The following is a 27,235-nucleotide window of genomic DNA, read 5'->3' as shown; positions in this document are numbered from 1 at the left end:
GGACGGTTTTACCACTTGTAGAATGTTAAATCTTCCACTGAACCTTGGAATCACTGTAAGGGTCGTATTGAGTCACTTTCTCGGACGTTTATAATCTTTCTACATGACATTGTCACAGGTTTTCTTTACTGCAGCAATTTCTTTATTTATTAAATACCACTTTTGGTTAGATTACTTGCAAATTGCTATTATTGACTGCCAGTTACTGTATTATCACTGTACGAGTATTATAACTCGAGTACGTAGGACACTTATTGTCAATACATCAATAAAATTATTACTTTTCGTTTTTGAAGAATCCCTTGAGTGATGTCAACACCAGAAATAATCACCAAAAACACGTTCTCGTTAACTCTAAGTCGACCTTAATGGAACTAGTTTACTTGGTACAATGACAGCCCAACATATTTTACCATGCGAAGTACATCAACTGTCCGTAGAGGGCTCTATTTGCCGAAAGCAAAGAGCGGAGTAGACAGACATAATAACGAACTCGTAACTCTGATTTTCAGTAACTGAATTAATAATCAGACGAAAACCATTTAAAAGGTGCTAAGACCAGCAAGAGATAGCAGGGACGCGATGGCAGCCGAATACTGGTAACTTACAAAGCTGGAGGTTTCGATTATCCCGCTATCACTATTTCCTAACGTAACAAACCTTGCAGGAAGTTGGGAAAATATCAAGTCGAGCCTGCTTCTCTTGCCCAATGTTGAGGCAAGTCGCCAATATGGAGCAAGGCTGGAACAGTTTGGATTGCTAGAATTGGCGCTGGAAACTCGTTTTCTTAACACATTCTTAACTTCCCTGGAGCTGACAGTAAGCATCGTACGGTCAATGCGTTCGTTTATGTGGAGAGTTATCCCAGAGGCGACCTGTTCAGAATAGTTTGTTTTTGCTTTGTTGTGGTTGCTCGACTGGACTTTGAAAATTTCTGTGACATTATTGTTGACCGTCCAGTTTGCTTGTCCTTATTGCAGACCAGGAATTGATGTTCGCTCAGCAATTCAGTGTATCGTTTTCTCTGGCTGACATTACGACTGGGCGAACCACTGAACTATTACGCTCAATTTAAAGCGATGCCAAGCTCATAACACGATAAAGGAAGGTAAACTTTGCTCTACGCTTCTCCATGAGATTTACCAGAGATGTCTGTATGGGAGTATTTGTCAGAATTGCGAGACAGTAACACTGATGCATCCGTGTCGCCCGAAGTCCAGAGTGTCCAGCCTCTACAGACAATCCAGCCTTGCCAGAACGTTCAGCCTGCCCAGACCGTTCAGCCTGCCCAGCAAGTCCAGCCTGGCAAAATTGTTCATACTTCACTGCCTACCCAGACTATACAGCCTACCAAAACGGCACAACCTATCCAGACTGCTCAGCCTACCCAGACGGTACAGCCTACCCAGACTCCACAGCCTACCCAGACTGCACAGCCTACCCAGACTGCAAAGCCTACCCTGACTGCACAGCCTACGAGGACTGCACAGCCTACCCAGGCGGCACAACCTACCCCGACTACACAGCCTACCCAGACTGCACAGCCTTCCCAGACTGCACAGCCTACCCAGACTACACAGCCTACCCAGACTGCACAGCCTACCCAGACTGCACAGCCTACCCAGATTGCACAACCTACCCAGTCTGCACAGCCTACCGAGGCTGCACAGCCTAACCAGACTGCACAGCCTACCCAGACCGCACAGCCTACCCAGACTTTACAGCCGACACGGACTGCACACCCTACCCAGACTGCACAGCCTAGCCCGATCGTTAATCCTTCCCCAACTGCACATCATCAGGCATTTGCTTTTCACACGTCTCTCAGAGACCACAAAGTAACGCACACAGACAAATATCTCAAATGTACTCCTAAGCCTGGTTGTTCCAAACAATATAAGCACGCGAGTTCAGTGAGGAGACATCTACAACGTCGTCATGCTAGCCATAACAATGCTGCAGTGGCCAATGTGGCAGATGATCATCATGACGATGAATCTGAAGGAAGTGACGAGGAAAATTATACTATACCTTCTCCAACCAGTTCTCTCGAAGTGAATCCAGGATCCCCAACGGGCGAAAGTGAGGGTTCACCATTCTCCATATCTGATCAGTGAGAGCCTGAGTTGTGTCCTAACTCTCCATCATCAGGTAGTGAGAGTGCATCGAAGACTGAGAACGAGTTTCTGGAACTTTCAACAGCCGTTACAGCAGAGACCTCACCAGTAGGAACACCTATCAAGGCCAAGGGACAAGCTTCAGAAGCAGATGGTGCATTCGCGCAACCACTAGAGCAGCATGTCCCAGCACCGTCAACACCACAGCATCAGCAGCAGCCACTTTCACGGACACCAAAATCCCAGCAATGCGCGCTTAACAAACGGCCTTACCCCCGCAACCACCATCATTAGACTGAGAAGCAGAATTATGATACAAAGCGATGTAAACTTTGCATCTGGCTTCACCACTGAGAAGATTTCCAAAACAAAAAAGCTACCTCTTCTGCGCGTGATCGTCGACTCCCTGAAGACTGATTGGCTGCAGCTTAGTCCCACCGTTCACATCCTAATCAATGCTCTGCCCTCCACTTAATACACACAGCTAGCACTCACAATAAATCAGCGTTATGACAAATAAGGTGATAAGTGAAATTTTAAATAGCTGGTTAGTTGCTACTGTTCTCTAGCCCATAATAATTAACGACCTTCAGTTTGCCCCACCGATAGGCATTCGGATGAAAAGATCAAAATTGACACACACATTGTATGACTGTCTTGCTCGTCCTATTCCTGTCTTTTCTTGAAGTGTGTCTCAGATCTATAATTTAAAGATTTGTTTCTGTTGTTAAACAGGCTAGATACTTTCACTAGCATAACACGTCAATGCGGAATTCGTTTTCATTATAATTATGGCGTCCGCTGAGTCTCCTGTAACCATGGTCACCTAACGGAATTTGGTAGCCTACATGTTTGCTGTGTCCCTCTTGTAGTCATAAGCATGTTATGTCTTATGTTTGTTTGTCATGATCCTGAAGAGCTGTGTTCGTAAACACAACGTCTTCATATTTTTAGTGGGAAGCTAATTGTCGGTGGGACTAGAGTTCCGACTCATCCCAGTTCCACAAATTGACAGTAGCTGGATTTCAAGGTGGTTAATTTGGCTGTTGCGTCATTAGGATGCGTGGCACGTTTTGCGGGCTTACTTCGTAGGGACGACTTTGTCAATATTTCCTGGAACTTGACCTGGACTGTTGTTGGGGAGATTAAAAGAATAATCACAAATTTTCTTTAAACAAACCGTCTACCTCTCCACACTGCGCTCTTGACCCACATTCACAACACCACGTATGCGAAATGAACTATGAATCGGCATTTAGGCTGCGTTTACACGACAACGCACGGCCAGTTTTCCGTTTTCAGTCTCGCATTTCTTTGCTAGTTTTCGTACGTGTACATGACCAAAGCTGATTCGGGCCGCGGCGCGGTCCCCGTTTGTATCGTTTTCGCGCATCTACGCAGGAGCCAAGGATCCACCAAAGCACGTCATGTGCCAAGTGTTATCGTGGAAGCACCAGTCACACTCAACGTATAGTTGAAATCAAATCACATCATAGCACTCCTCACATGATAAACATTTAAAAAATAATTGTTTTGATTGTCGGATACATCGGATCCGCGTGTACGGGCGAAAACTAAAGAAATATTTCCAGCAGAACATTTCCTTTTCCAAATTTTTCCCTTTGGCCAGCGTTTTGGTTTCCTTCCGGTTTGGGTGTACAACTTTTACGTTTTCCTCCGCGTACCGTGTGAATGAACCATCCATCCCAAAGGATGTTTTTGCGTTTTCGCCCCCAGCGGTGTCATGTAAACTCGGCCTTACCACCGTTGCTACCTATCTAAATGGTCAGTGACAATCCTGCGGTGTGGAGAACCGTGCAAAGAAAATGTTCTAGAGACTTTTGCTATGTGATAATTATACTGATGGCCGTGGTACTAATGTGGTCAACATTTTTCGAACTGCAATTAGAAGTGCTTACATTATCCTGAAAGGTGGGGAGTAACATATGGAAGGACAGGAATGGAAGGGGGGGGGGGGGTAAATTCGTTAAAGGTACTGGGGCATAAATTTGATTTCACGACAAGGAGGATGAGCTGAAGTGACATTGGTCTAATGTGACTTCAGCTCGTCCTCCTTGTTATGATTTTGACAGCGCTAGTTTCCATGCCATTGTACGAATTTAATGCTTTTTGAGCTTGAGGATATTGTGCTATACTACCACCGATGTATATGAGGGTATATCATTGAGCTTCCACTCCAAGGATATGTGGATGTATCTACTGATCGTCTATGTCTAAGGTTGCGCTGTGGTCCTCCTCTTCTCTACATTGCTATCTTTCTGTGTTCACAGTGCCACTTTTGGATGCATCGCTTATCTAGTGACGTTGATTACACGTGAGAAGGGAGGTCGCATCACAGCTTCCTCTATACTTTATGTGTGAATGTTACAGATTGTTCTAAAGGTTGTGGAGATGCCCCCTTAGGCACTTTATTTCTCACACAGTTCTACACCACTCTTCAAAACGGTCCCGACCTCTTCGTCATGGTGCCCGTCTCTAACCAACTTACTGCAGTTTCAGTCGTGCAATATAATCACCTACATGTTCGACACTACATTCATACTACAGAACTAAATATTGCGACAGAGTTTTCGGCCATATTTTCAATTCATTGCATTCCCAACTCATCACAACCACGCGCTCTTCAGCCGAACCATACAGACACCAGCAAGGACACTTCCGTTGAGAGATAATAACTATTGCTCCACGCCTCTAGACAGCTGTTTCGCTCCCTGTCGGAGCTCATCAGTAGAGGATGATAATGATGATAATGGAGGAATGATCATTCTTATATACCAGAAATGGCGCAAGTGCGCGCTTTCCACATATATCAATTGCATATGCAAGCTGCTAAAATGGTAAAGTGTGAGAACAGCGATAAATAATCATAGTACGCGCTCATTGGTGGAGAAACACACCACACAAGCGACGAAAATCTTACGCACTTTACCTTTACCATTTTAGCAGCTTGCATATGCTGATTGCTTTCGACCACAACCTAACCACAAGCTGTATTCTGCAAGAGCACCTCTCTCGTGCACCCATCGTTGGGAGCAGCACTACCTGCTTTCTTTTCGCCTAAAGAGAAATGGTGGATTCTACTGATTCTGAGCCGACGAATGCCTCTGCTGCCGCCACGATGAAGGAACAGGCCGACGATGGTGAAAACCAAAAACCAGCTGTAACGAACCATGTTTGTCAGGGGTGTGTGAGCAATGGTGAAGGAACTGTTTGCTATAAGAGCTTCGCAACTGTGGAAGAGCTTGCAGCTCACACCGTCAATGAACACCTGCACAGCAGGGAGCAGCAAGCCAAGCCTAAATGCCAATGGCTGGGGTGTGGAAGCAAGACATTCAAAGAAAAAATGAATCTTATTATGCACTTACGAAAGCACACAGGTGAACGCCCGTTTAAATGCAAGCATCACGGCTGTGGTAGAGCGTTCCGTCGTGCCCGACAATTGAAGGTAAATGAGGAAACGCAAACAGAGAGAAAATGTTTTGAATATCCTAAGCTCGACTGTTCAAAAAAATACCTTCCCAAGAGGTCACTCTGGAAACACCGGGTACGGCATCATCCCAGCGATAGCAATGTTGAAGTGGCCGAGGCGGTGCAGCACGTATTCTAGCCGTGGATATTGCAGGAGCATTCGACCGTGTGTCCCATACAGGCTTCCTCCAAAAAGTTCGCCATCTTGGCATTGGCGGCCCCCTGCATACCTGGCTCTCTTCCTACCTAGGTGGACGGTCCATTCAATGCTTGGTGGGCGGCCAAACCTCATCGCCGTACACCATATCATCAGGAGTTCCCCAAGGGTGCATACTCGGTCCCACACTCTTCCTGATTTACGTGAACGACGCCTCAGAGGCCCTCTCACCCGGAGCCCACCTGGAGGCGTACGCCGACGATACTACCTTGATAGCCTGATATCCCTCGACACATCTCCAGCCGACGCAGCATCAAACCTCCAGACTTCTGTTCGCTTGCATCAGTGGGGCCGCAGATGGCGCATTTCCTTCGAACCGTCGAAGTCCCAAGCCATGACAACCAATCTCCGCAGAACCCCATCAATTTGCCTCGCATTGTCTTCGGCGGCACTCCTGTCCTTGAGGAGAAGGCTCTCTCTTTACTTGGAGTGACCTATGACTCGAAGCTGTCATTCAGCACTCATCTCCGGAAGGTTGCCGCTCGAGCCAAGCAACGCCTGGGCTTCCAGCGCCGTACATCGCATATTCTCGCGCTACAGTATATAAGGCATTTGTTCAACCGGTTATGGAGTATGCCCCCCTCATCTGGATAGGTGCTCCGCCCAGCTACCTGCAACGCCTGGATCATATCCAACGCTGTGCTCTGCAAATCATCGGTCCAGGTGCACTATTACCTAGCCTGGCCATCCGTCGCACTGTTGCCTCGCTTGCCTGCCTATACAAGCTGCATTACCTGCCTGGCCCTCCGCAGCTGATCTCTGTTTTGCCACCGCGCCATTTTCCCTCATCCAGCCCCAGAACTCGCAGCGAGCATGGTAGTGTCATTGGCCATGACCACCAGCTCCAACACCAGCTGCTTGCATCTGTCCCGCTGGCATTGAAGCGCTCGTTCCCACACTGCAGTATTAGTGACTGGAACTCCCTCCCCACCGCTCTTCTGTCCCAGCCTCCCCACAGCAAGGGAATGCAAGCATTCGAAACCAACGTTTATCGCCATCTGCGAAGCACAAACTGGCTCTGGGCAGTCGACTCGCTATGATGATGCTCTCGTGCGTCTATCCCTATCTATGCACCACAACTGACTCGGACAATCGACTCGCCATGATCAGCCATGATGATGCTCCTCTCAGTTACAACCCTTGTAATGTGTTAAGAGTCTCACAGTTCAGGAAAAATTATATTATTTTCTTATGCTCATGATGGTGGTAAATCTGTCCCAGCAGCCTCTCTTTTTACGAGCAAACACAATTTGCAATTTATGGAAGAGTAGAACACAATTCAAGTATGGAAAACAATTTCATGAAAGGAAGAATGGGATAATTAAATTAGGACCCTACTCAAAGACAGCAAAATTCAATGAAACGAGAACTGTCGTAGAATGAAAATGCCATACACTCTCAGTAGTATGACAGAAATATAACCCGATCTGATTCATTACATCATGTACTTATCAATATCGAACTCCGGAACACCACAGGAAACGACTAAAACGTGCACTCGCCTATCGCCAAGGTGCGCAAGGCATTGGTAGGGCGATGATACGCAGAGCGCGCTCTTGTTACGAACATAGTGGCTGCGCAAAGCAGCGCAAAGGATAGCTGACATCGCAGGAATGCAATCACTTGACCATAGGGCTTTCCGACGGTCATGCTGCGCTAACAGGCCACACAAACCCTTCAGATGGTTGTAAATCTCCTACCTATTCCCCACAGTATTGGAACCCTACATATTATTATTATTATACGCATTCCCGCGTTGAAATGTAGCAGCAGTATGCTGCGTCCACAGCTTCGCTTATGCAGAATGGCTTGGGTGAGAGGAGAGGGGAGAGAAAGCAATAAGGCAACCAACATCTATGAAATTGGTCACAATAACATGAAGAGAACCAACCTACATATGCATGATTGCACAAGAATGGAGACGACCAAATTATAATGGCTATAATCATTGTGCCACAAAACCGGTACACAGGAGATCTGACGACAATGTAACGAAACATAAAACTCAGTTACTCAATACAGGTTCCTCTAAATTACAAGAGGACAACGTTAGAATTGCCGCTAAATTATCGCAAGTGTAGAGAACGAGTCCAATACAAATGAAAACCATGAACAGACTGTCCCGAAGTTATTTTGGGAACAAATTGTACTACATGACTGTACTTGCTGATACTGACGCTGACGGAACACGAACTTGAGTTGAATACTCACGAAGTCTTGTACATGCGCATCATTATGCGCCGGTGTTGTGGAGTAAGCAGGTACGTCAGTCACCAATCCAGCTTCAGCTCCACGCTCGCTTCAGCAGAATGTTGCCCGCGTTTGCTTTGCCTCCACACGGATAGACGACCAGCGCAGAGTCCCGCAGCTCCGTGGCCGTAACTAGGTCTTGATATTCGCCGTTAGCGCCGTCAAGTCTCAGTCCACCTGTTGTTGTTGTTGTTGTTGTTGTAGAAGTTTATTTAACGTCGCACCACAAACAGGCGATTTCGCCTCCTTTGATACATGTGGACGACAGAAGGAATGAGAGAGAGGGGGGGGGGACAGAAGTATGGAGAGAGGAAGGGTAGAAATAAATAAGCAATCAACCTCAGGGCTACACCAAAGCAAAAACGGAATGGGAACATACTATATACAAAATAGCTTCATACATATTATTGCAAAACACGTTTACTATTCTTCAGTCCGCTATACCACAGAAACACACTAGCCGAAAAGCATTTAAACGGAGCCATCATGCGCTTTTAGCAGGGCACAGAACTGAAGGTGGCTGGGCTCGGAACGGAGATCAGGCGGGAGCTGGTTCCACAGGACTGCGCCGATGAACTGCATGGTCGCTCGACCCGCAGGTCCGGGCCAAAATGGTACTCGAACGAGGTGATGTGCTGCTCCCCGAGTGCGGTCACCAGTAACTCTCACACCAAGCCGCCCTATAAAAATCTTTCTCTCTCCATTGGAGTGCTCCCCAGTTGCGCGAGGAGACTAGAGAAATTCCTCCGGTGAGCGAGGAAGAAGAGCGGAGTTACCCAACTCAACCTAACAAACCCTAGATAGGCTAAGTTAAAATGCACGTGACACAAGCGATAGCTTAGAAAACATATAAAAGTGAATGTGGCGCTTCGGAGAAAGTATAAGACGTAGAAATAATCACAAGAAGGCTTTCTCATTCCGCCCTAGCAAACCTACAAGACTTCATGTTCCGTGCTATCAAAAAATAATATTAAACGCCAATCCTAGGAGCCCAATGGGACTGGATTCCATTTCCGAATCGCCTGTATACATGATATAAGACGTTGGTAGAAAACAAAGATGAGACTTACATCAACCGTGTAACGTTAATTTTGGCCTTCACAAGAGTTCAGCGAGTTCCTGCATTTTTTCCTTTTCCTGACATACATGTTAAAAATCAATGATGTCATGGTTCATAGAAAGAGTTACATAACTGTACATAATTACAGATGGAGCGGACTCGCTCCCTTCTATTTACACTGCAACGTTCGAACACATTTTCGTAGTTAAAACAACGTTTCGGCATATAGCCCTCATCAGGTTTGCAATGATGTGCACTCTACAAAGGAGCAGCAAATATACTGTGCCGTGCTGTGTTTGCGCTAAATGTGTCAGCTACAAAGGTGGCGAAAGGGATTGGTGATATATTAATATCCAGATACGATATATTCACAGTAGTGCCCAGCCAGCATTAGTGTTTACTTGTGGCCGCAAGTTGCGGATTTCAACAGCTTCTCGCAGTTTTCTGCTTGCTCTGTCGCCTGCCCTTGCCAGGACTGACACAGCCGAGAACACACTATCCGCAGCAGCTATACTCTCGCCAGAATGTTTGTCGCGCACGTGGTCACCCCATGGCTTATCGAGAGTGCGACGGCGGGCCTCGCCATTGTGCTCCCGAATTCTTGTTTCCAAGGAGCGTTCCGTCTCCCCTACATACGTTTCCCGGCACCATTTGCATTGCAATTCGTAGACTACATTCTTTGTCATACATACTCGTTCGCCTCCAGACTGACAGGTAATGCAAGGCCCTAGTGGACGTCCTCTTCGTCTTTTTTCAGTAATGTTGGGCTCGTTTACGCACTTGGGTGGTAACAGCGCCGAACGGCACAGTTGACGCCTGAGGCTGCCCGAGTGCTCGTATACGACACGTACCGGCAACTTGTATTTCCGTATTGCTTTGTTCACATGGTGGTGTACTTCATCGGACTTGAACGGTAGTTTAAGGAAGGCAGAGCGGGGATTACCGCGTCGTCTACGCCGAGGTTTCCTGGCAGCTTCCCTTGCTTCCGATATGATACTGTCTGGGTAGTTATTTATGCGCAGTTGTTTGTGTATTTTTTGTTCGCTCTCGGCTTGCATCATGGGGTTAGACGATAGTCGCTGTGCCCTTAGGAATTGAGATTGAGCGACGGCTAACTTGATGTGGTGAGGAACTGCCGATGAATAATCCACCAGTAGGCCACTACTGCATGCCTTCTGGAACAATTTGAATGACAGCTCTCCGGTTTGCCCAACCGCGATCGTTACGTCCATGTAGTCTATGCAGCCACTGTCACAACTTAATTCATGCGTGAATTTGATACGTTCGTGGCTGGCGTTGAATCTTTCTATGAGCTCCAGAAGGCGCTGCCTACCATGTGTCCATAGGATGATGATATCGTCGATGTATCGTCTGAACAGAATAGGTTGGAAGGGTGAGTCCTGAAGAAGTCGTGTCTCAATGGTGTGCATAAACAGGATGGCAAATGGAGGTGCCAGGTTGTTCCCCATAGCAACCCCATCTAGCTGGTGGTAGATCTGTCTGCCAAATCTGAAGTAGTTATGACTCAGAACAAACTTCAGTAGTGTCCTGACTTGGGTCACGCTCAGCCCGAGCATATCAACTCTGTTACGGTGTTGCTCTAGCACGTCACTAACGGCATTCACGCCCTCTTCGATCGGTATGCTGGGATACAAACCCACCACATCCATCGTAGTCAGAATCGTTCCAGCAGGTGCTTTAAGGCCAGGGTATATGGTGCGGATATTGTCTAGCGCGCCTTTGGTGTTGATGAGGTGCGATGGGACAAATGCAAGCAGTTGATGCAATATGCGTTCGAGAACCACCGAAATTCCTGTGACTGGACTGTCACAAGCAGAGACAACAGGTCGGAGGGGCAAATTTTGCTTGTGGTCCTTTGGAAGACCGTATAGTTCCGGGAATCGTGTGTCATGAGGGAGTATTGCAGTCAGAAGATCAGGATCCATATTCGTGCATTGCTCTTCCAGTATGGATTTAACCTCTTTCTCATACGCAGTGATAGTTAGATCCACTTTTCTGTACATAGTGCTGTCAGACAGAAGTGCCTCTGCCTTCTCCAGGTAGAGTTCCTGTTTCATAGCTACTAGCTTCTTGCTCTTGTCGGATTGCTTTATCACTACACTGGGGTCATGACGAAGTTCTCTCAGTCCGTCGCGTTCCTCTTGCGTCATATTATGCTTGGGAGGTCTTTGTTTGCCATATGCTGCCAAAACTTCGTCCTTGAAGTTGGCCATCTTTCTTTCCCCATCCTGGCTCATTCTGGGCGGTTGCTTGAAGCCATGCTTCTTTAGCTTCCACAGCCTGCGATCACACTCGGTACCGGTATCGTGGTCGTCCTCTGGCTGGTCCACACCCTGAGGCCGCGCCTGCTGCCATCTCAAAGTGTAGGCCATCCGTTCTACGGAGGTGACCACTTCTGATTTCTCACGACTGGTTAACTTGCCCGTGGACGGTACAAAACCGGGTCCCAGTTCCAATACCCGTCTGGCATTGTCTGTTACACACGAGTCCATGACAAGCGTTCGCCGAGAATGCTCCATTCCCGTCCGGCCGGGACTACCCAGGGCTGTCCCACTCTGGTAGGACGACGCGGGCAAACATGCCTCATGCGCTTCCCTGGCATCTTCTTGGGCTTGAAGCCTAGACAGCTTCCATCGAAGCCTTGCATTGGTACGGATGCGCTCCTCCGTAACCACACAGCGCCGCAGGGCGCGAATACGCACGTAATCCTCCCTGGAAAACGACCAAAGCTGTTCGCAGAAGTACCGGCACTGTCTTGTACGGAAGTCCCTTTCTGCGCACTTGTCCTGTATTGCGTCGCTCAGAAGTCGGAGACAGTACTGGAAGCGTCTTTGCTGTCGAACACTCTTGTGCCTTGAGGCTCGAGGTGGCCGAACCGATTGCGTGATGAACCGTGGGATGATACGCTCCCGCCGGCATTGAAGAAGAAACGACAACTGGCACTGGCTCCTCTGGAGTTTGCACCCCCATTGCAAGTATCGCCATGGCGCCTCGCTCCTAGAAGAGGAGAACCAAGAGATTAGAAGCGGTGAGGCCTCCTGCAGTTTCATACAGAATTACAGATGGAGCGGACTCGCTCCCTTCTATTTACACTGCAACGTTCGAACACATTTTCGTAGTTAAAACAACGTTTCGGCATATAGCCCTCATCAGGTTTGCAATGATGTGCACTCTACAAAGGAGCAGCAAATATACTGTGCCGTGCTGTGTTTGCGCTAAATGTGTCAGCTACAAAGGTGGCGAAAGGGATTGGTGATATATTAATATCCAGATACGATATATTCACAGTAGTGCCCAGCCAGCATTAGTGTTTACTTGTGGCCGCAAGTTGCGGATTTCAACAGCTTCTCGCAGTTTTCTGCTTGCTCTGTCGCCTGCCCTTGCCAGGACTGACACAGCCGAGAACACACTATCCGCAGCAGCTATACTCTCGCCAGAATGTTTGTCGCGCACGTGGTCACCCCATGGCTTATCGAGAGTGCGACGGCGTGCCTCGCCATTGTGCTCCCGAATTCTTGTTTCCAAGGAGCGTTCCGTCTCCCCTACATACGTTTCCCGGCACCATTTGCATTGCAATTCGTAGACTACATTCTTTGTCATACATACTCGTTCGCCTCCAGACTGACAGGTAATGCAAGGCCCTAGTGGACGTCCTCTTCGTCTTTTTTCAGTAATGTTGGGCTCGTTTACGCACTTGGGTGGTAACAGCGCCGAACGGCACAGTTGACGCCTGAGGCTGCCCGAGTGCTCGTATACGACACGTACCGGCAACTTGTATTTCCGTATTGCTTTGTTCACATGGTGGTGTACTTCATCGGACTTGAACGGTAGTTTAAGGAAGGCAGAGCGGGGATTACCGCGTCGTCTACGCCGAGGTTTCCTGGCAGCTTCCCTTGCTTCCGATATGATACTGTCTGGGTAGTTATTTATGCGCAGTTGTTTGTGTATTTTTTGTTCGCTCTCGGCTTGCATCATGGGGTTAGACGATAGTCGCTGTGCCCTTAGGAATTGAGATTGAGCGACGGCTAACTTGATGTGGTGAGGAACTGCCGATGAATAATCCACCAGTAGGCCACTACTGCATGCCTTCTGGAACAATTTGAATGACAGCTCTCCGGTTTGCCCAACCGCGATCGTTACGTCCATGTAGTCTATGCAGCCACTGTCACAACTTAATTCATGCGTGAATTTGATACGTTCGTGGCTGGCGTTGAATCTTTCTATGAGCTCCAGAAGGCGCTGCCTACCATGTGTCCATAGGATGATGATATCGTCGATGTATCGTCTGAACAGAATAGGTTGGAAGGGTGAGTCCTGAAGAAGTCGTGTCTCAATGGTGTGCATAAACAGGATGGCAAATGGAGGTGCCAGGTTGTTCCCCATAGCAACCCCATCTAGCTGGTGGTAGATCTGTCTGCCAAATCTGAAGTAGTTATGACTCAGAACAAACTTCAGTAGTGTCCTGACTTGGGTCACGCTCAGCCCGAGCATATCAACTCTGTTACGGTGTTGCTCTAGCACGTCACTAACGGCATTCACGCCCTCTTCGATCGGTATGCTGGGATACAAACCCACCACATCCATCGTAGTCAGAATCGTTCCAGCAGGTGCTTTAAGGCCAGGGTATATGGTGCGGATATTGTCTAGCGCGCCTTTGGTGTTGATGAGGTGCGATGGGACAAATGCAAGCAGTTGATGCAATATGCGTTCGAGAACCACCGAAATTCCTGTGACTGGACTGTCACAAGCAGAGACAACAGGTCGGAGGGGCAAATTTTGCTTGTGGTCCTTTGGAAGACCGTATAGTTCCGGGAATCGTGTGTCATGAGGGAGTATTGCAGTCAGAAGATCAGGATCCATATTCGTGCATTGCTCTTCCAGTATGGATTTAACCTCTTTCTCATACGCAGTGATAGTTAGATCCACTTTTCTGTACATAGTGCTGTCAGACAGAAGTGCCTCTGCCTTCTCCAGGTAGAGTTCCTGTTTCATAGCTACTAGCTTCTTGCTCTTGTCGGATTGCTTTATCACTACACTGGGGTCATGACGAAGTTCTCTCAGTCCGTCGCGTTCCTCTTGCGTCATATTATGCTTGGGAGGTCTTTGTTTGCCATATGCTGCCAAAACTTCGTCCTTGAAGTTGGCCATCTTTCTTTCCCCATCCTGGCTCATTCTGGGCGGTTGCTTGAAGCCATGCTTCTTTAGCTTCCACAGCCTGCGATCACACTCGGTACCGGTATCGTGGTCGTCCTCTGGCTGGTCCACACCCTGAGGCCGCGCCTGCTGCCATCTCAAAGTGTAGGCCATCCGTTCTACGGAGGTGACCACTTCTGATTTCTCACGACTGGTTAACTTGCCCGTGGACGGTACAAAACCGGGTCCCAGTTCCAATACCCGTCTGGCATTGTCTGTTACACACGAGTCCATGACAAGCGTTCGCCGAGAATGCTCCATTCCCGTCCGGCCGGGACTACCCAGGGCTGTCCCACTCTGGTAGGACGACGCGGGCAAACATGCCTCATGCGCTTCCCTGGCATCTTCTTGGGCTTGAAGCCTAGACAGCTTCCATCGAAGCCTTGCATTGGTACGGATGCGCTCCTCCGTAACCACACAGCGCCGCAGGGCGCGAATACGCACGTAATCCTCCCTGGAAAACGACCAAAGCTGTTCGCAGAAGTACCGGCACTGTCTTGTACGGAAGTCCCTTTCTGCGCACTTGTCCTGTATTGCGTCGCTCAGAAGTCGGAGACAGTACTGGAAGCGTCTTTGCTGTCGAACACTCTTGTGCCTTGAGGCTCGAGGTGGCCGAACCGATTGCGTGGTGAACCGTGGGATGATACGCTCCCGCCGGCATTGAAGAAGAAACGACAACTGGCACTGGCTCCTCTGGAGTTTGCACCCCCATTGCAAGTATCGCCATGGCGCCTCGCTCCTAGAAGAGGAGAACCAAGAGATTAGAAGCGGTGAGGCCTCCTGCAGTTTCATACAGAATTACAGATGGAGCGGACTCGCTCCCTTCTATTTACACTGCAACGTTCGAACACATTTTCGTAGTTAAAACAACGTTTCGGCATATAGCCCTCATCAGGTTTGCAATGATGTGCACTCTACAAAGGAGCAGCAAATATACTGTGCCGTGCTGTGTTTGCGCTAAATGTGTCAGCTACAAAGGTGGCGAAAGGGATTGGTGATATATTAATATCCAGATACGATATATTCACAGTAGTGCCCAGCCAGCATTAGTGTTTACTTGTGGCCGCAAGTTGCGGATTTCAACAGCTTCTCGCAGTTTTCTGCTTGCTCTGTCGCCTGCCCTTGCCAGGACTGACACAGCCGAGAACACACTATCCGCAGCAGCTATACTCTCGCCAGAATGTTTGTCGCGCACGTGGTCACCCCATGGCTTATCGAGAGTGCGACGGCGTGCCTCGCCATTGTGCTCCCGAATTCTTGTTTCCAAGGAGCGTTCCGTCTCCCCTACATACGTTTCCCGGCACCATTTGCATTGCAATTCGTAGACTACATTCTTTGTCATACATACTCGTTCGCCTCCAGACTGACAGGTAATGCAAGGCCCTAGTGGACGTCCTCTTCGTCTTTTTTCAGTAATGTTGGGCTCGTTTACGCACTTGGGTGGTAACAGCGCCGAACGGCACAGTTGACGCCTGAGGCTGCCCGAGTGCTCGTATACGACACGTACCGGCAACTTGTATTTCCGTATTGCTTTGTTCACATGGTGGTGTACTTCATCGGACTTGAACGGTAGTTTAAGGAAGGCAGAGCGGGGATTACCGCGTCGTCTACGCCGAGGTTTCCTGGCAGCTTCCCTTGCTTCCGATATGATACTGTCTGGGTAGTTATTTATGCGCAGTTGTTTGTGTATTTTTTGTTCGCTCTCGGCTTGCATCATGGGGTTAGACGATAGTCGCTGTGCCCTTAGGAATTGAGATTGAGCGACGGCTAACTTGATGTGGTGAGGAACTGCCGATGAATAATCCACCAGTAGGCCACTACTGCATGCCTTCTGGAACAATTTGAATGACAGCTCTCCGGTTTGCCCAACCGCGATCGTTACGTCCATGTAGTCTATGCAGCCACTGTCACAACTTAATTCATGCGTGAATTTGATACGTTCGTGGCTGGCGTTGAATCTTTCTATGAGCTCCAGAAGGCGCTGCCTACCATGTGTCCATAGGATGATGATATCGTCGATGTATCGTCTGAACAGAATAGGTTGGAAGGGTGAGTCCTGAAGAAGTCGTGTCTCAATGGTGTGCATAAACAGGATGGCAAATGGAGGTGCCAGGTTGTTCCCCATAGCAACCCCATCTAGCTGGTGGTAGATCTGTCTGCCAAATCTGAAGTAGTTATGACTCAGAACAAACTTCAGTAGTGTCCTGACTTGGGTCACGCTCAGCCCGAGCATATCAACTCTGTTACGGTGTTGCTCTAGCACGTCACTAACGGCATTCACGCCCTCTTCGATCGGTATGCTGGGATACAAACCCACCACATCCATCGTAGCCAGAATCGTTCCAGCAGGTGCTTTAAGGCCAGGGTATATGGTGCGGATATTGTCTAGCGCGCCTTTGGTGTTGATGAGGTGCGATGGGACAAATGCAAGCAGTTGATGCAATATGCGTTCGAGAACCACCGAAATTCCTGTGACTGGACTGTCACAAGCAGAGACAACAGGTCGGAGGGGCAAATTTTGCTTGTGGTCCTTTGGAAGACCGTATAGTTCCGGGAATCGTGTGTCATGAGGGAGTATTGCAGTCAGAAGATCAGGATCCATATTCGTGCATTGCTCTTCCAGTATGGATTTAACCTCTTTCTCATACGCAGTGATAGTTAGATCCACTTTTCTGTACATAGTGCTGTCAGACAGAAGTGCCTCTGCCTTCTCCAGGTAGAGTTCCTGTTTCATAGCTACTAGCTTCTTGCTCTTGTCGGATTGCTTTATCACTACACTGGGGTCATGACGAAGTTCTCTCAGTCCGTCGCGTTCCTCTTGCGTCATATTATGCTTGGGAGGTCTTTGTTTGCCATATGCTGCCAAAACTTCGTCCTTGAAGTTGGCCATCTTTCTTTCCCCATCCTGGCTCATTCTGGGCGGTTGCTTGAAGCCATGCTTCTTTAGCTTCCACAGCCTGCGATCACACTCGGTACCGGTATCGTGGTCGTCCTCTGGCTGGTCCACACCCTGAGGCCGCGCCTGCTGCCATCTCAAAGTGTAGGCCATCCGTTCTACGGAGGTGACCACTTCTGATTTCTCACGACTGGTTAACTTGCCCGTGGACGGTACAAAACCGGGTCCCAGTTCCAATACCCGTCTGGCATTGTCTGTTACACACGAGTCCATGACAAGCGTTCGCCGAGAATGCTCCATTCCCGTCCGGCCGGGACTACCCAGGGCTGTCCCACTCTGGTAGGACGACGCGGGCAAACATGCCTCATGCGCTTCCCTGGCATCTTCTTGGGCTTGAAGCCTAGACAGCTTCCATCGAAGCCTTGCATTGGTACGGATGCGCTCCTCCGTAACCACACAGCGCCGCAGGGCGCGAATACGCACGTAATCCTCCCTGGAAAACGACCAAAGCTGTTCGCAGAAGTACCGGCACTGTCTTGTACGGAAGTCCCTTTCTGCGCACTTGTCCTGTATTGCGTCGCTCAGAAGTCGGAGACAGTACTGGAAGCGTCTTTGCTGTCGAACACTCTTGTGCCTTGAGGCTCGAGGTGGCCGAACCGATTGCGTGATGAACCGTGGGATGATACGCTCCCGCCGGCATTGAAGAAGAAACGACAACTGGCACTGGCTCCTCTGGAGTTTGCACCCCCATTGCAAGTATCGCCATGGCGCCTCGCTCCTAGAAGAGGAGAACCAAGAGATTAGAAGCGGTGAGGCCTCCTGCAGTTTCATACAGAATTACAGATGGAGCGGACTCGCTCCCTTCTATTTACACTGCAACGTTCGAACACATTTTCGTAGTTAAAACAACGTTTCGGCATATAGCCCTCATCAGGTTTGCAATGATGTGCACTCTACAAAGGAGCAGCAAATATACTGTGCCGTGCTGTGTTTGCGCTAAATGTGTCAGCTACAAAGGTGGCGAAAGGGATTGGTGATATATTAATATCCAGATACGATATATTCACAGTAGTGCCCAGCCAGCATTAGTGTTTACTTGTGGCCGCAAGTTGCGGATTTCAACAGCTTCTCGCAGTTTTCTGCTTGCTCTGTCGCCTGCCCTTGCCAGGACTGACACAGCCGAGAACACACTATCCGCAGCAGCTATACTCTCGCCAGAATGTTTGTCGCGCACGTGGTCACCCCATGGCTTATCGAGAGTGCGACGGCGTGCCTCGCCATTGTGCTCCCGATACTTGCAATGGGGGTGCAAACTCCAGAGGAGCCAGTGCCAGTTGTCGTTTCTTCTTCAATGCCGGCGGGAGCGTATCATCCCACGGTTCATCACGCAATCGGTTCGGCCACCTCGAGCCTCAAGGCACAAGAGTGTTCGACAGCAAAGACGCTTCCAGTACTGTCTCCGACTTCTGAGCGACGCAATACAGGACAAGTGCGCAGAAAGGGACTTCCGTACAAGACAGTGCCGGTACTTCTGCGAACAGCTTTGGTCGTTTTCCAGGGAGGATTACGTGCGTATTCGCGCCCTGCGGCGCTGTGTGGTTACGGAGGAGCGCATCCGTACCAATGCAAGGCTTCGATGGAAGCTGTCTAGGCTTCAAGCCCAAGAAGATGCCAGGGAAGCGCATGAGGCATGTTTGCCCGCGTCGTCCTACCAGAGTGGGACAGCCCTGGGTAGTCCCGGCCGGACGGGAATGGAGCATTCTCGGCGAACGCTTGTCATGGACTCGTGTGTAACAGACAATGCCAGACGGGTATTGGAACTGGGACCCGGTTTTGTACCGTCCACGGGCAAGTTAACCAGTCGTGAGAAATCAGAAGTGGTCACCTCCGTAGAACGGATGGCCTACACTTTGAGATGGCAGCAGGCGCGGCCTCAGGGTGTGGACCAGCCAGAGGACGACCACGATACCGGTACCGAGTGTGATCGCAGGCTGTGGAAGCTAAAGAAGCATGGCTTCAAGCAACCGCCCAGAATGAGCCAGGATGGGGAAAGAAAGATGGCCAACTTCAAGGACGAAGTTTTGGCAGCATATGGCAAACAAAGACCTCCCAAGCATAATATGACGCAAGAGGAACGCGACGGACTGAGAGAACTTCGTCATGACCCCAGTGTAGTGATAAAGCAATCCGACAAGAGCAAGAAGCTAGTAGCTATGAAACAGGAACTCTACCTGGAGAAGGCAGAGGCACTTCTGTCTGACAGCACTATGTACAGAAAAGTGGATCTAACTATCACTGCGTATGAGAAAGAGGTTAAATCCATACTGGAAGAGCAATGCACGAATATGGATCCTGATCTTCTGACTGCAATACTCCCTCATGACACACGATTCCCGGAACTATACGGTCTTCCAAAGGACCACAAGCAAAATTTGCCCCTCCGACCTGTTGTCTCTGCTTGTGACAGTCCAGTCACAGGAATTTCGGTGGTTCTCGAACGCATATTGCATCAACTGCTTGCATTTGTCCCATCGCACCTCATCAACACCAAAGGCGCGCTAGACAATATCCGCACCATATACCCTGGCCTTAAAGCACCTGCTGGAACGATTCTGGCTACGATGGATGTGGTGGGTTTGTATCCCAGCATACCGATCGAAGAGGGCGTGAATGCCGTTAGTGACGTGCTAGAGCAACACCGTAACAGAGTTGATATGCTCGGGCTGAGCGTGACCCAAGTCAGGACACTACTGAAGTTTGTTCTGAGTCATAACTACTTCAGATTTGGCAGACAGATCTACCACCAGCTAGATGGGGTTGCTATGGGGAACAACCTGGCACCTCCATTTGCCATCCTGTTTATGCACACCATTGAGACACGACTTCTTCAGGACTCACCCTTCCAACCTATTCTGTTCAGACGATACATCGACGATATCATCATCCTATGGACACATGGTAGGCAGCGCCTTCTGGAGCTCATAGAAAGATTCAACGCCAGCCACGAACGTATCAAATTCACGCATGAATTAAGTTGTGACAGTGGCTGCATAGACTACATGGACGTAACGATCGCGGTTGGGCAAACCGGAGAGCTGTCATTCAAATTGTTCCAGAAGGCATGCAGTAGTGGCCTACTGGTGGATTATTCATCGGCAGTTCCTCACCACATCAAGTTAGCCGTCGCTCAATCTCAATTCCTAAGGGCACAGCGACTATCGTCTAACCCCATGATGCAAGCCGAGAGCGAACAAAAAATACACAAACAACTGCGCATAAATAACTACCCAGACAGTATCATATCGGAAGCAAGGGAAGCTGCCAGGAAACCTCGGCGTAGACGACGCGGTAATCCCCGCTCTGCCTTCCTTAAACTACCGTTCAAGTCCGATGAAGTACACCACCATGTGAACAAAGCAATACGGAAATACAAGTTGCCGGTACGTGTCGTATACGAGCACTCGGGCAGCCTCAGGCGTCAACTGTGCCGTTCGGCGCTGTTACCACCCAAGTGCGTAAACGAGCCCAACATTACTGAAAAAAGACGAAGAGGACGTCCACTAGGGCCTTGCATTACCTGTCAGTCTGGAGGCGAACGAGTATGTATGACAAAGAATGTAGTCTACGAATTGCAATGCAAATGGTGCCGGGAAACGTATGTAGGGGAGACGGAACGCTCCTTGGAAACAAGAATTCGGGAGCACAATGGCGAGGCACGCCGTCGCACTCTCGATAAGCCATGGGGTGACCACGTGCGCGACAAACATTCTGGCGAGAGTATAGCTGCTGCGGATAGTGTGTTCTCGGCTGTGTCAGTCCTGGCAAGGGCAGGCGACAGAGCAAGCAGAAAACTGCGAGAAGCTGTTGAAATCCGCAACTTGCGGCCACAAGTAAACACTAATGCTGGCTGGGCACTACTGTGAATATATCGTATCTGGATATTAATATATCACCAATCCCTTGTAGCCACCTTTGTAGCTGACACATTTAGCGCAAACACAGCACGGCACAGTATATTTGCTGCTCCTTTGTAGAGTGCACATCATTGCAAACCTGATGAGGGCTATATGCCGAAACGTTGTTTTAACTACGAAAATGTGTTCGAACGTTGCAGTGTAAATAGAAGGGAGCGAGTCCGCTCCATCTGTAATTCTGTATGAAACTGCAGGAGGCCTCACCGCTTCTAATAACTGTACATGTTACGAGTTCACAGACTCCAGAATGGTAATGTTTTTAATAATATTGGGATGGAAACTGGTCACCTTTGACTGAGGCTTGATCGATCTTATAGCAAGTCGCAGGACGAGGAGATATTCCGTAGTGCTTCTTGGGAATATTGGCCAGAGAAACGCTCCCCACCTATGACGGTGGATACTACTGGCACAAAAATTGGTTGAGTTCGTTGGCACAATTTGTGTGCCAGTAGTATCAACCAAGTTCTATATCTAAATTCTATTGTAAAATGTTAACCGAGGTCTGTTTAAAATGCTATACTCTGCATTTAGTGACTCCCAATGTGGTTATTATTTCAAATGGTGAACGGTACTATTCGGCCAATAAAATGTAAATAACTCTTCCTCTCCTCTCCTCCATGCGCTCTCACAGCCGACCCACTGCTACCCTCGGTAGCCATTACACACACCAACCAAGGAAGGGTTGCAGGTAGATCTTGAAATTCCTCCTGAGAGCTGTTTCGCCTTCATAAGGGGCTCATCAGAGAAGGTGATATTGAATAGGATGATATCAGGTGGAGATGGTCAGATTTACACTACAAAACATGGGCGCAAGATTACGGGCAAAGTGTGAGAATGAAAAGTAACAATTCTCCAGCAACACAGTGCCAGGGGTTCCAAGAAAATGGCAGGTGAGAAATCCAATCACAAGCTGCTAACAGTAATGTTAGCAGCTTGTGATTGGAACATTAATGTTAGCAGCTTGTGATTGGATTTCTCACCTGCCATTTTCTTGGAACCCCTGGCACTGTGTTGCTGGAGAGGTTGGCAGCTTGTGATTGGATTGCTCACCTGCCATTTTCTTGGAACCTCTGGCACTGTGTTGCTGGAGAATTGTAACTTCTCATTCTCACACTTTGCCCGTAATCTTGCGCCCATGTTTTGTAGTATAAATCTGACCATCTCCACCTGATATCATCCTATTCAATATCACCTTCTCTGATGAGCCTTACGAAGGCGAAACAGCTGTCAGGAGGAATTTCAGTATCCACCTGCAACCCCTCCTTGGTTGGTGTGTGTGTAATGGCTACCGAGGGTAGCAGTGAGTCGGCTGTGAGAGCGCATGGAGGAGAGGAGAGGAAGAGTTGCCAATGTAGTTAGTGCAACTATATCAGTCTTCTGTCAGTGCTTTGTAGTTGCTAAATTGCAGGCCAATGTTAGACCTGGCAAACCAGTCATCATAAGCGGGCAAGCAACAGACAGGAGCCGATTTTAAAAGTCACAAAAGTCACACCTTCCCAATTACCTTTTCACCAGTGTTCCCAGCCGCTGGATTTCCATCTCTCAAGTTTCGCACCCAAAACAGTAATGTGTTATAATTTTACACCGTCATGAAGATTCCATGTACCCTTGCAGTGAGTGCTACCAGTTCACGACAGTTCAATGGCGAAGAGTACTAGTCGCATCCAATGCAGGGTGCCTCGCTTATCCCGCTACCACTATTCCGTAACCTGACACATCTTGCAGGAAATTAGTAAGATAACAAGTAGAGCCTGCTTCATTTTACCAATGTTAAGGGCAGGACGTCAACATTGAGCAATGCTCAAGCCGCCGTTCGCGTTGTTAAAAATTGGCGCTGGACACTCGCTTTCCCAGTGCAATCTTCACTTACTTTGGACTCACACTAGACATTGGCTGGTCAATCTATGAGAATATAATTATTGAGATTTATCCCGGAGGCGACCAGTTCAAAATAGTGTGTGCCTTGTCGCATTTGCTCGAAAGGACTTTGCAAATTTGGGAACTTCAGTGACGATATTTTGTCGGTTGTCTGTCCTGTTTGAATAGTACGTATTGCAGACCAGGAACACATATGTTCACTTGATCGCTTGCTCCGGTTCACACTACCGCTTACTGGACAAGGGAATTAGTTGCGCTCAACTCAACGTGTTGTCAAGCTCAGACTAGAGAAGAAGAAGGGGAAAGTTGCTCTACGGCCCGTCGTCAGATTTTCCAGATATATCTGGAGGGAAGGATTTTTCTGAATCGCCAGTCAGAAACACTTGGGCATCCGTGTCGCACATCGTACAAATAGACCAGCCTTTACAGGCGATCCAACCATCCCAGAACGTCCAGCCGGCCCGAATCGTTCAGCCCAGTCAGGCTGTTCAGCCCACCCTGACTGCACAGGTTATGCAGACAAAACAGCCTCCTCAGGTGGGACAGCCTGTTTCCACCGTTCTACAACCCCAGGTTGTCCAGACAGACCAGTCGCTACAGACAATCCAGCCATCCCAGGACGTCCAGCCTAACCAGATCGTTCAGCCTGCTCAGATCTATCAGCCTACCCAGACTGCACAGTTTATGCAGGCAATACAGCCTCCCCAGGTTGTCCAGCCTAGCCAGATCGCTCAGCCTGCTCAGATCAATCAGCCTACCCAGACTGCACAGTTTATGCAGGCAATACAGCCTCCCCAGGTCCTCCAGCCTGGCCAGATTGCTCTACAACCCCAGGTCGTCCAGCCTGAGCAGATCGTCCAGCCTAACCAGGTCGTCGAGCTTCCCACCCGTCTTCCGCATTACCAGCAAATCCAGCCTGGTCAGCCAGCCCAGATCATTCAGCCTGCTCCGATGGGTCACTTTCCCACTCCGGTGCCATACCTCCAGCAAGCACAGGCTGCCCAGACTGCACATCATGTGCAGATCGCCCAGTCTGCCCAGACCGTCCAGCCTGCTCAAATGGTCCGTTTTCTCCCTCCGGCCACGTGTTCACAGCAAGTCGAGCTTGTCCAGACCGCCCGGATTGCCCAGCCTCCACAGACATTACAATCTACCCAGATTGCACAGCCTCTACAGACATTACAGCCTACCCAGAGTGCACAGCCTACCCAGATCGTCCCGCCAACCCAGGCCGTCCAGCCCGATGGGGTCGCTCATCTTGCCCGGAATGCACAGCCTGTCCAGACTGCGCAGCCGCAGCAGAGTGTCCAGGTTACTCCTCTGATACCATATTTCCGTTTCGCCCATCCTATCCAGATACATCAGCATCAGCCACTGGTTCAGCGTCAACAACAAACCCAGCCTCGGAATCTAGACCAGCTTCAGCAACCAGTCCAGCACCAGCAACCATTCCAGCATCAGCAACCAGTCCAGCACCAGCAACCAGTCCAGCATCAGCAACCAGTCCAGCATCAGCAACCAGTCCAGCATCAGCAACCAGTCCAGCATCAGCTACCAGTCCAGTATCAGCAACTAGTCCAGCGTCCACTGCAAGGGATCTGTAAGTGATCAGGCTAGTGTCACTTGTTGCGAGTGTGTGGGTCTTTCATTACCTTTGGCTATACATGTATGTATGAATAAATCCGTTGATCAACGAGCTGCAGAGAGTGCTCAATGTCAGAGACAGAGCTTAGTACATAGCAGACTCAGCGGAGGACGTTCAGGTTGGTTGTAGGTTGGTTGGTTGTAAATCAGTTGTCTGATGATTGCCTAGCAGCATGAAACTCAGAGTTAAAACCAACCTGAACGTCCTCCGCTGAGTCTGCTATGTATATGAATATGTGTGTAACGGGAGAAAAATAGACAATTTCTGTGAAGGGATTTGTCATGGTAGGACATAAGTTTATAGGAAAGAAAAAGGACTAAGGAACTACAAGTTACGCTCTAATGTCCACTGACACCACCAGTTACTAATTAATCAGCTCGTGGGATAACATTGCATGCCACTGACCGACAGTACTGACGTTCTACATTTAACTGGCTATCAGGTCTAGCACATCTTGGATGGGTACTTCAACAGCCTTCCAAATTGGAAGGTTGTATGTTATATGATCGTCCTGTGAAACTGCTGCTTGTTACTCCTGCATATTGTCCATCAAAAGATTGGCAATAATTATTGTCACGTAACTTAGAACCTTCGACTTTGGAAGGCTGTTGTAGTGCCCATCATAATATGCTAAAGCTGATAGCCAGTTAGTTGTAGAACGTCAGCTATTTTATTCTTATTTATAACATGATTATTTTGATTTACCTTCTTACGATGGTTCTTCAGAATGGATCAATGATGTATTGATTACGTGAGGCATAACAGATTGAATCGTTGCTCAAACGTCTTGACGATGGTGTGGAAATGGTCATGGAACTTCAAACCATCACCGAGCTGTACTCCATGATGCTTAGCAGAACGTCCAAAGGCAATAGGAATGTGGACCAGTCAGGAATGTCATAATTGGAAAAGATTATTTTCTGGAGCACATTCCCGTGGATATTCTGATCCTAATGCTGGAAGATGGCAAGATCCTGCTGGAGGTGGGACATGTTCTCATCTAAGGATAGGGATACTTCATGAGAATTGAGAAGAGTAACATCATCTGCAAAGGGAAAGGGTGAGCTGTGGTAAACTATATCGAGAAGTGAAAAAAGAGAAAGTGGAGGAACAATGTGCAAACCCTTGGGGACATCACAGTTTAGCATATATGGAGAAGAGGATTAGAGAACCACACATTCAAAACTGCACTGATTTTTGTGCTCATTTGTGAACTGTCTAAATGTGGATTCACGTGCGCATGTCATGTCGCCAACTCGCCCAGTACCGCGGTGGTTCAATCGTGCCGAACGGCAGGAGACCCAGCAGATCATATGGAAAAAGAACACCTAGGATCATCTGCAAGCACCTCCAAGTACCTGCCAAATTTGCTACAAGACATACCCGGACAGATTACACTTTCACGGCACATAGGGCCTCACACACACCACTATATATGACCACATACTTGCTGGCACATGCCCATCCACTTCGAGGAGGAACTACCGTCGTACGACGTCTGCCTGTTCATTTACTCTTCTACAAACTGAATGAACTCTTAAAATACAAAAGGATTTCATGTCCTGGCTGAGGAGGCTGAGGACTGAGGACGCCCATTTGCAGGTTGCTTTTCAGTATTGTGGAAAGGAAAGAAGCCAGGAGGATGGTCACCTGATGTTTCCACCGGGCACAATTCCTGCAGCTGCATGTTGGCAACTGGGATGGCGGAAGAAGACGAGACACATCATGGTCAATTTTTTTGCAATTGGCCACTCAATCACAGTTGTATCTTTCTGAAGTTAAATCAATCCACAAGGGACATGTCATGTTCATATAAACTGTCAACCATATCGTAGCGCGTTAAAATATTCTCATCGAGCAAGCCTGTTGTTGCCAATGATCAGCTGAGCTGCTCTCCCTTGCATTGCTGAGGTGATGTTCCCCTCTTGCACTTATTTGTTGCAGTATGTGCTTTTCTTTCTAGCTAAGGCGTTACGTTTGTCAAGCGTTCTTTGCGCGTTGTCGGTTAATTCACCGGAATATGGGTGTGTGGTTATAGGACAGTTACTTTGCATCCAGTACAAGTTTGTCTCTTTCACAAGATGATGGCTGCTGCCACAAACATTCCTGAGCATCTCGGATGTTGTACTAAGTTTATGAACTGTTATTGGCTTTTTTGGTGCTAAACACTTGCGCTTCCCATTAAATATTGTGCTTATGTAACATTATTCGTTCCTGTGGTATTAGTTTTGTAACGTCTGTTGGTAATCATAGATATGGTGCCAAGTTTGAGTTTGGTTTTGTGTCTGCTTTAGTAGAGTAGATGAGCTCTTTACGGAAAAGAAAGGAGAAAAATGTAACAGAAGTAACAAGAAGGCAGCGTTTGTAGGGAAATAAATAAACGGAGAGCTTAAAAGCTCAGCCCCCACCCCCTCCATTCTTTTTTATCTAGATCGTCATGCATGTGCATGTACATATACATGTACATGTACATCCTTCAAAGCGGTGAACCCCTT

General features: G+C 48.5%; 3 protein-coding genes across 4 annotated transcripts; all 3 read left to right on the top strand.

Annotated features, from left to right (window-relative positions):
- Positions 1–847: 847 nt before the first annotated feature.
- LOC135818786 (uncharacterized) lies at positions 848–3,336 on the top strand. The gene has a single exon (XM_065332034.1). The coding sequence runs from the start codon at positions 1,149–1,151 to the stop codon at positions 2,115–2,117; it is 969 nt and encodes a 322-aa protein (XP_065188106.1). The 5' UTR covers positions 848–1,148; the 3' UTR covers positions 2,118–3,336.
- A 15,658-nt stretch (positions 3,337–18,994) lies between these two features.
- On the top strand, positions 18,995–21,430 carry LOC135819055 (uncharacterized). Its single transcript, XM_065332203.1, has 2 exons — positions 18,995–20,418; positions 21,412–21,430. Exons 1-2 carry the CDS (start codon positions 18,995–18,997, stop codon positions 21,428–21,430), a joined length of 1,443 nt encoding a protein of 480 aa, XP_065188275.1.
- Positions 21,431–23,113: 1,683 nt separating this feature from the next.
- On the top strand, positions 23,114–27,000 carry LOC135819124 (uncharacterized). Of its 2 annotated transcripts, none has more exons than XM_065332276.1 (2): positions 23,114–24,695; positions 25,467–25,986. In XM_065332276.1, coding segments are annotated over exons 1-2 (1,089 nt in total). In that variant the 5' UTR covers positions 23,114–23,608; the 3' UTR covers positions 25,469–25,986. The 2 variants fall into 2 exon arrangements, with proteins under 2 accessions (XP_065188348.1, XP_065188347.1); XM_065332275.1 differs by lacking the exon at positions 25,467–25,986 and adding an exon at positions 26,005–27,000 and having other exon boundaries at positions 23,118–24,695.
- Positions 27,001–27,235: the final 235 nt, after the last annotated feature.

Source organism: Sycon ciliatum, chromosome 6, assembly GCF_964019385.1.
Source record: "Sycon ciliatum chromosome 6, ocSycCili1.1, whole genome shotgun sequence".
NCBI classification, from domain to species: Eukaryota; Metazoa; Porifera; class Calcarea; order Leucosolenida; family Sycettidae; genus Sycon; species Sycon ciliatum.
This window is presented reverse-complemented; position numbering and strand designations above follow the sequence as displayed.

Bases quoted from the DNA above. Each gene is read 5' to 3' on its own strand.
- LOC135818786 (XM_065332034.1), top strand. From the start codon at position 1,149: ATGTCTGTATGGGAGTATTTGTCAGAATTGCGAGACAGTAACACTGAT.
- LOC135819124 (XM_065332275.1), top strand. From the start codon at position 23,609: ATGCAGACAAAACAGCCTCCTCAGGTGGGACAGCCTGTTTCCACCGTT. The intron at 24,696-26,004 runs GTAAGTGATCAG...CAACTCGCCCAG, and splicing joins GCGTCCACTGCAAGGGATCT to TACCGCGGTGGTTCAATCGT.
- LOC135819055 (XM_065332203.1), top strand. From the start codon at position 18,995: ATGGAGCATTCTCGGCGAACGCTTGTCATGGACTCGTGTGTAACAGAC.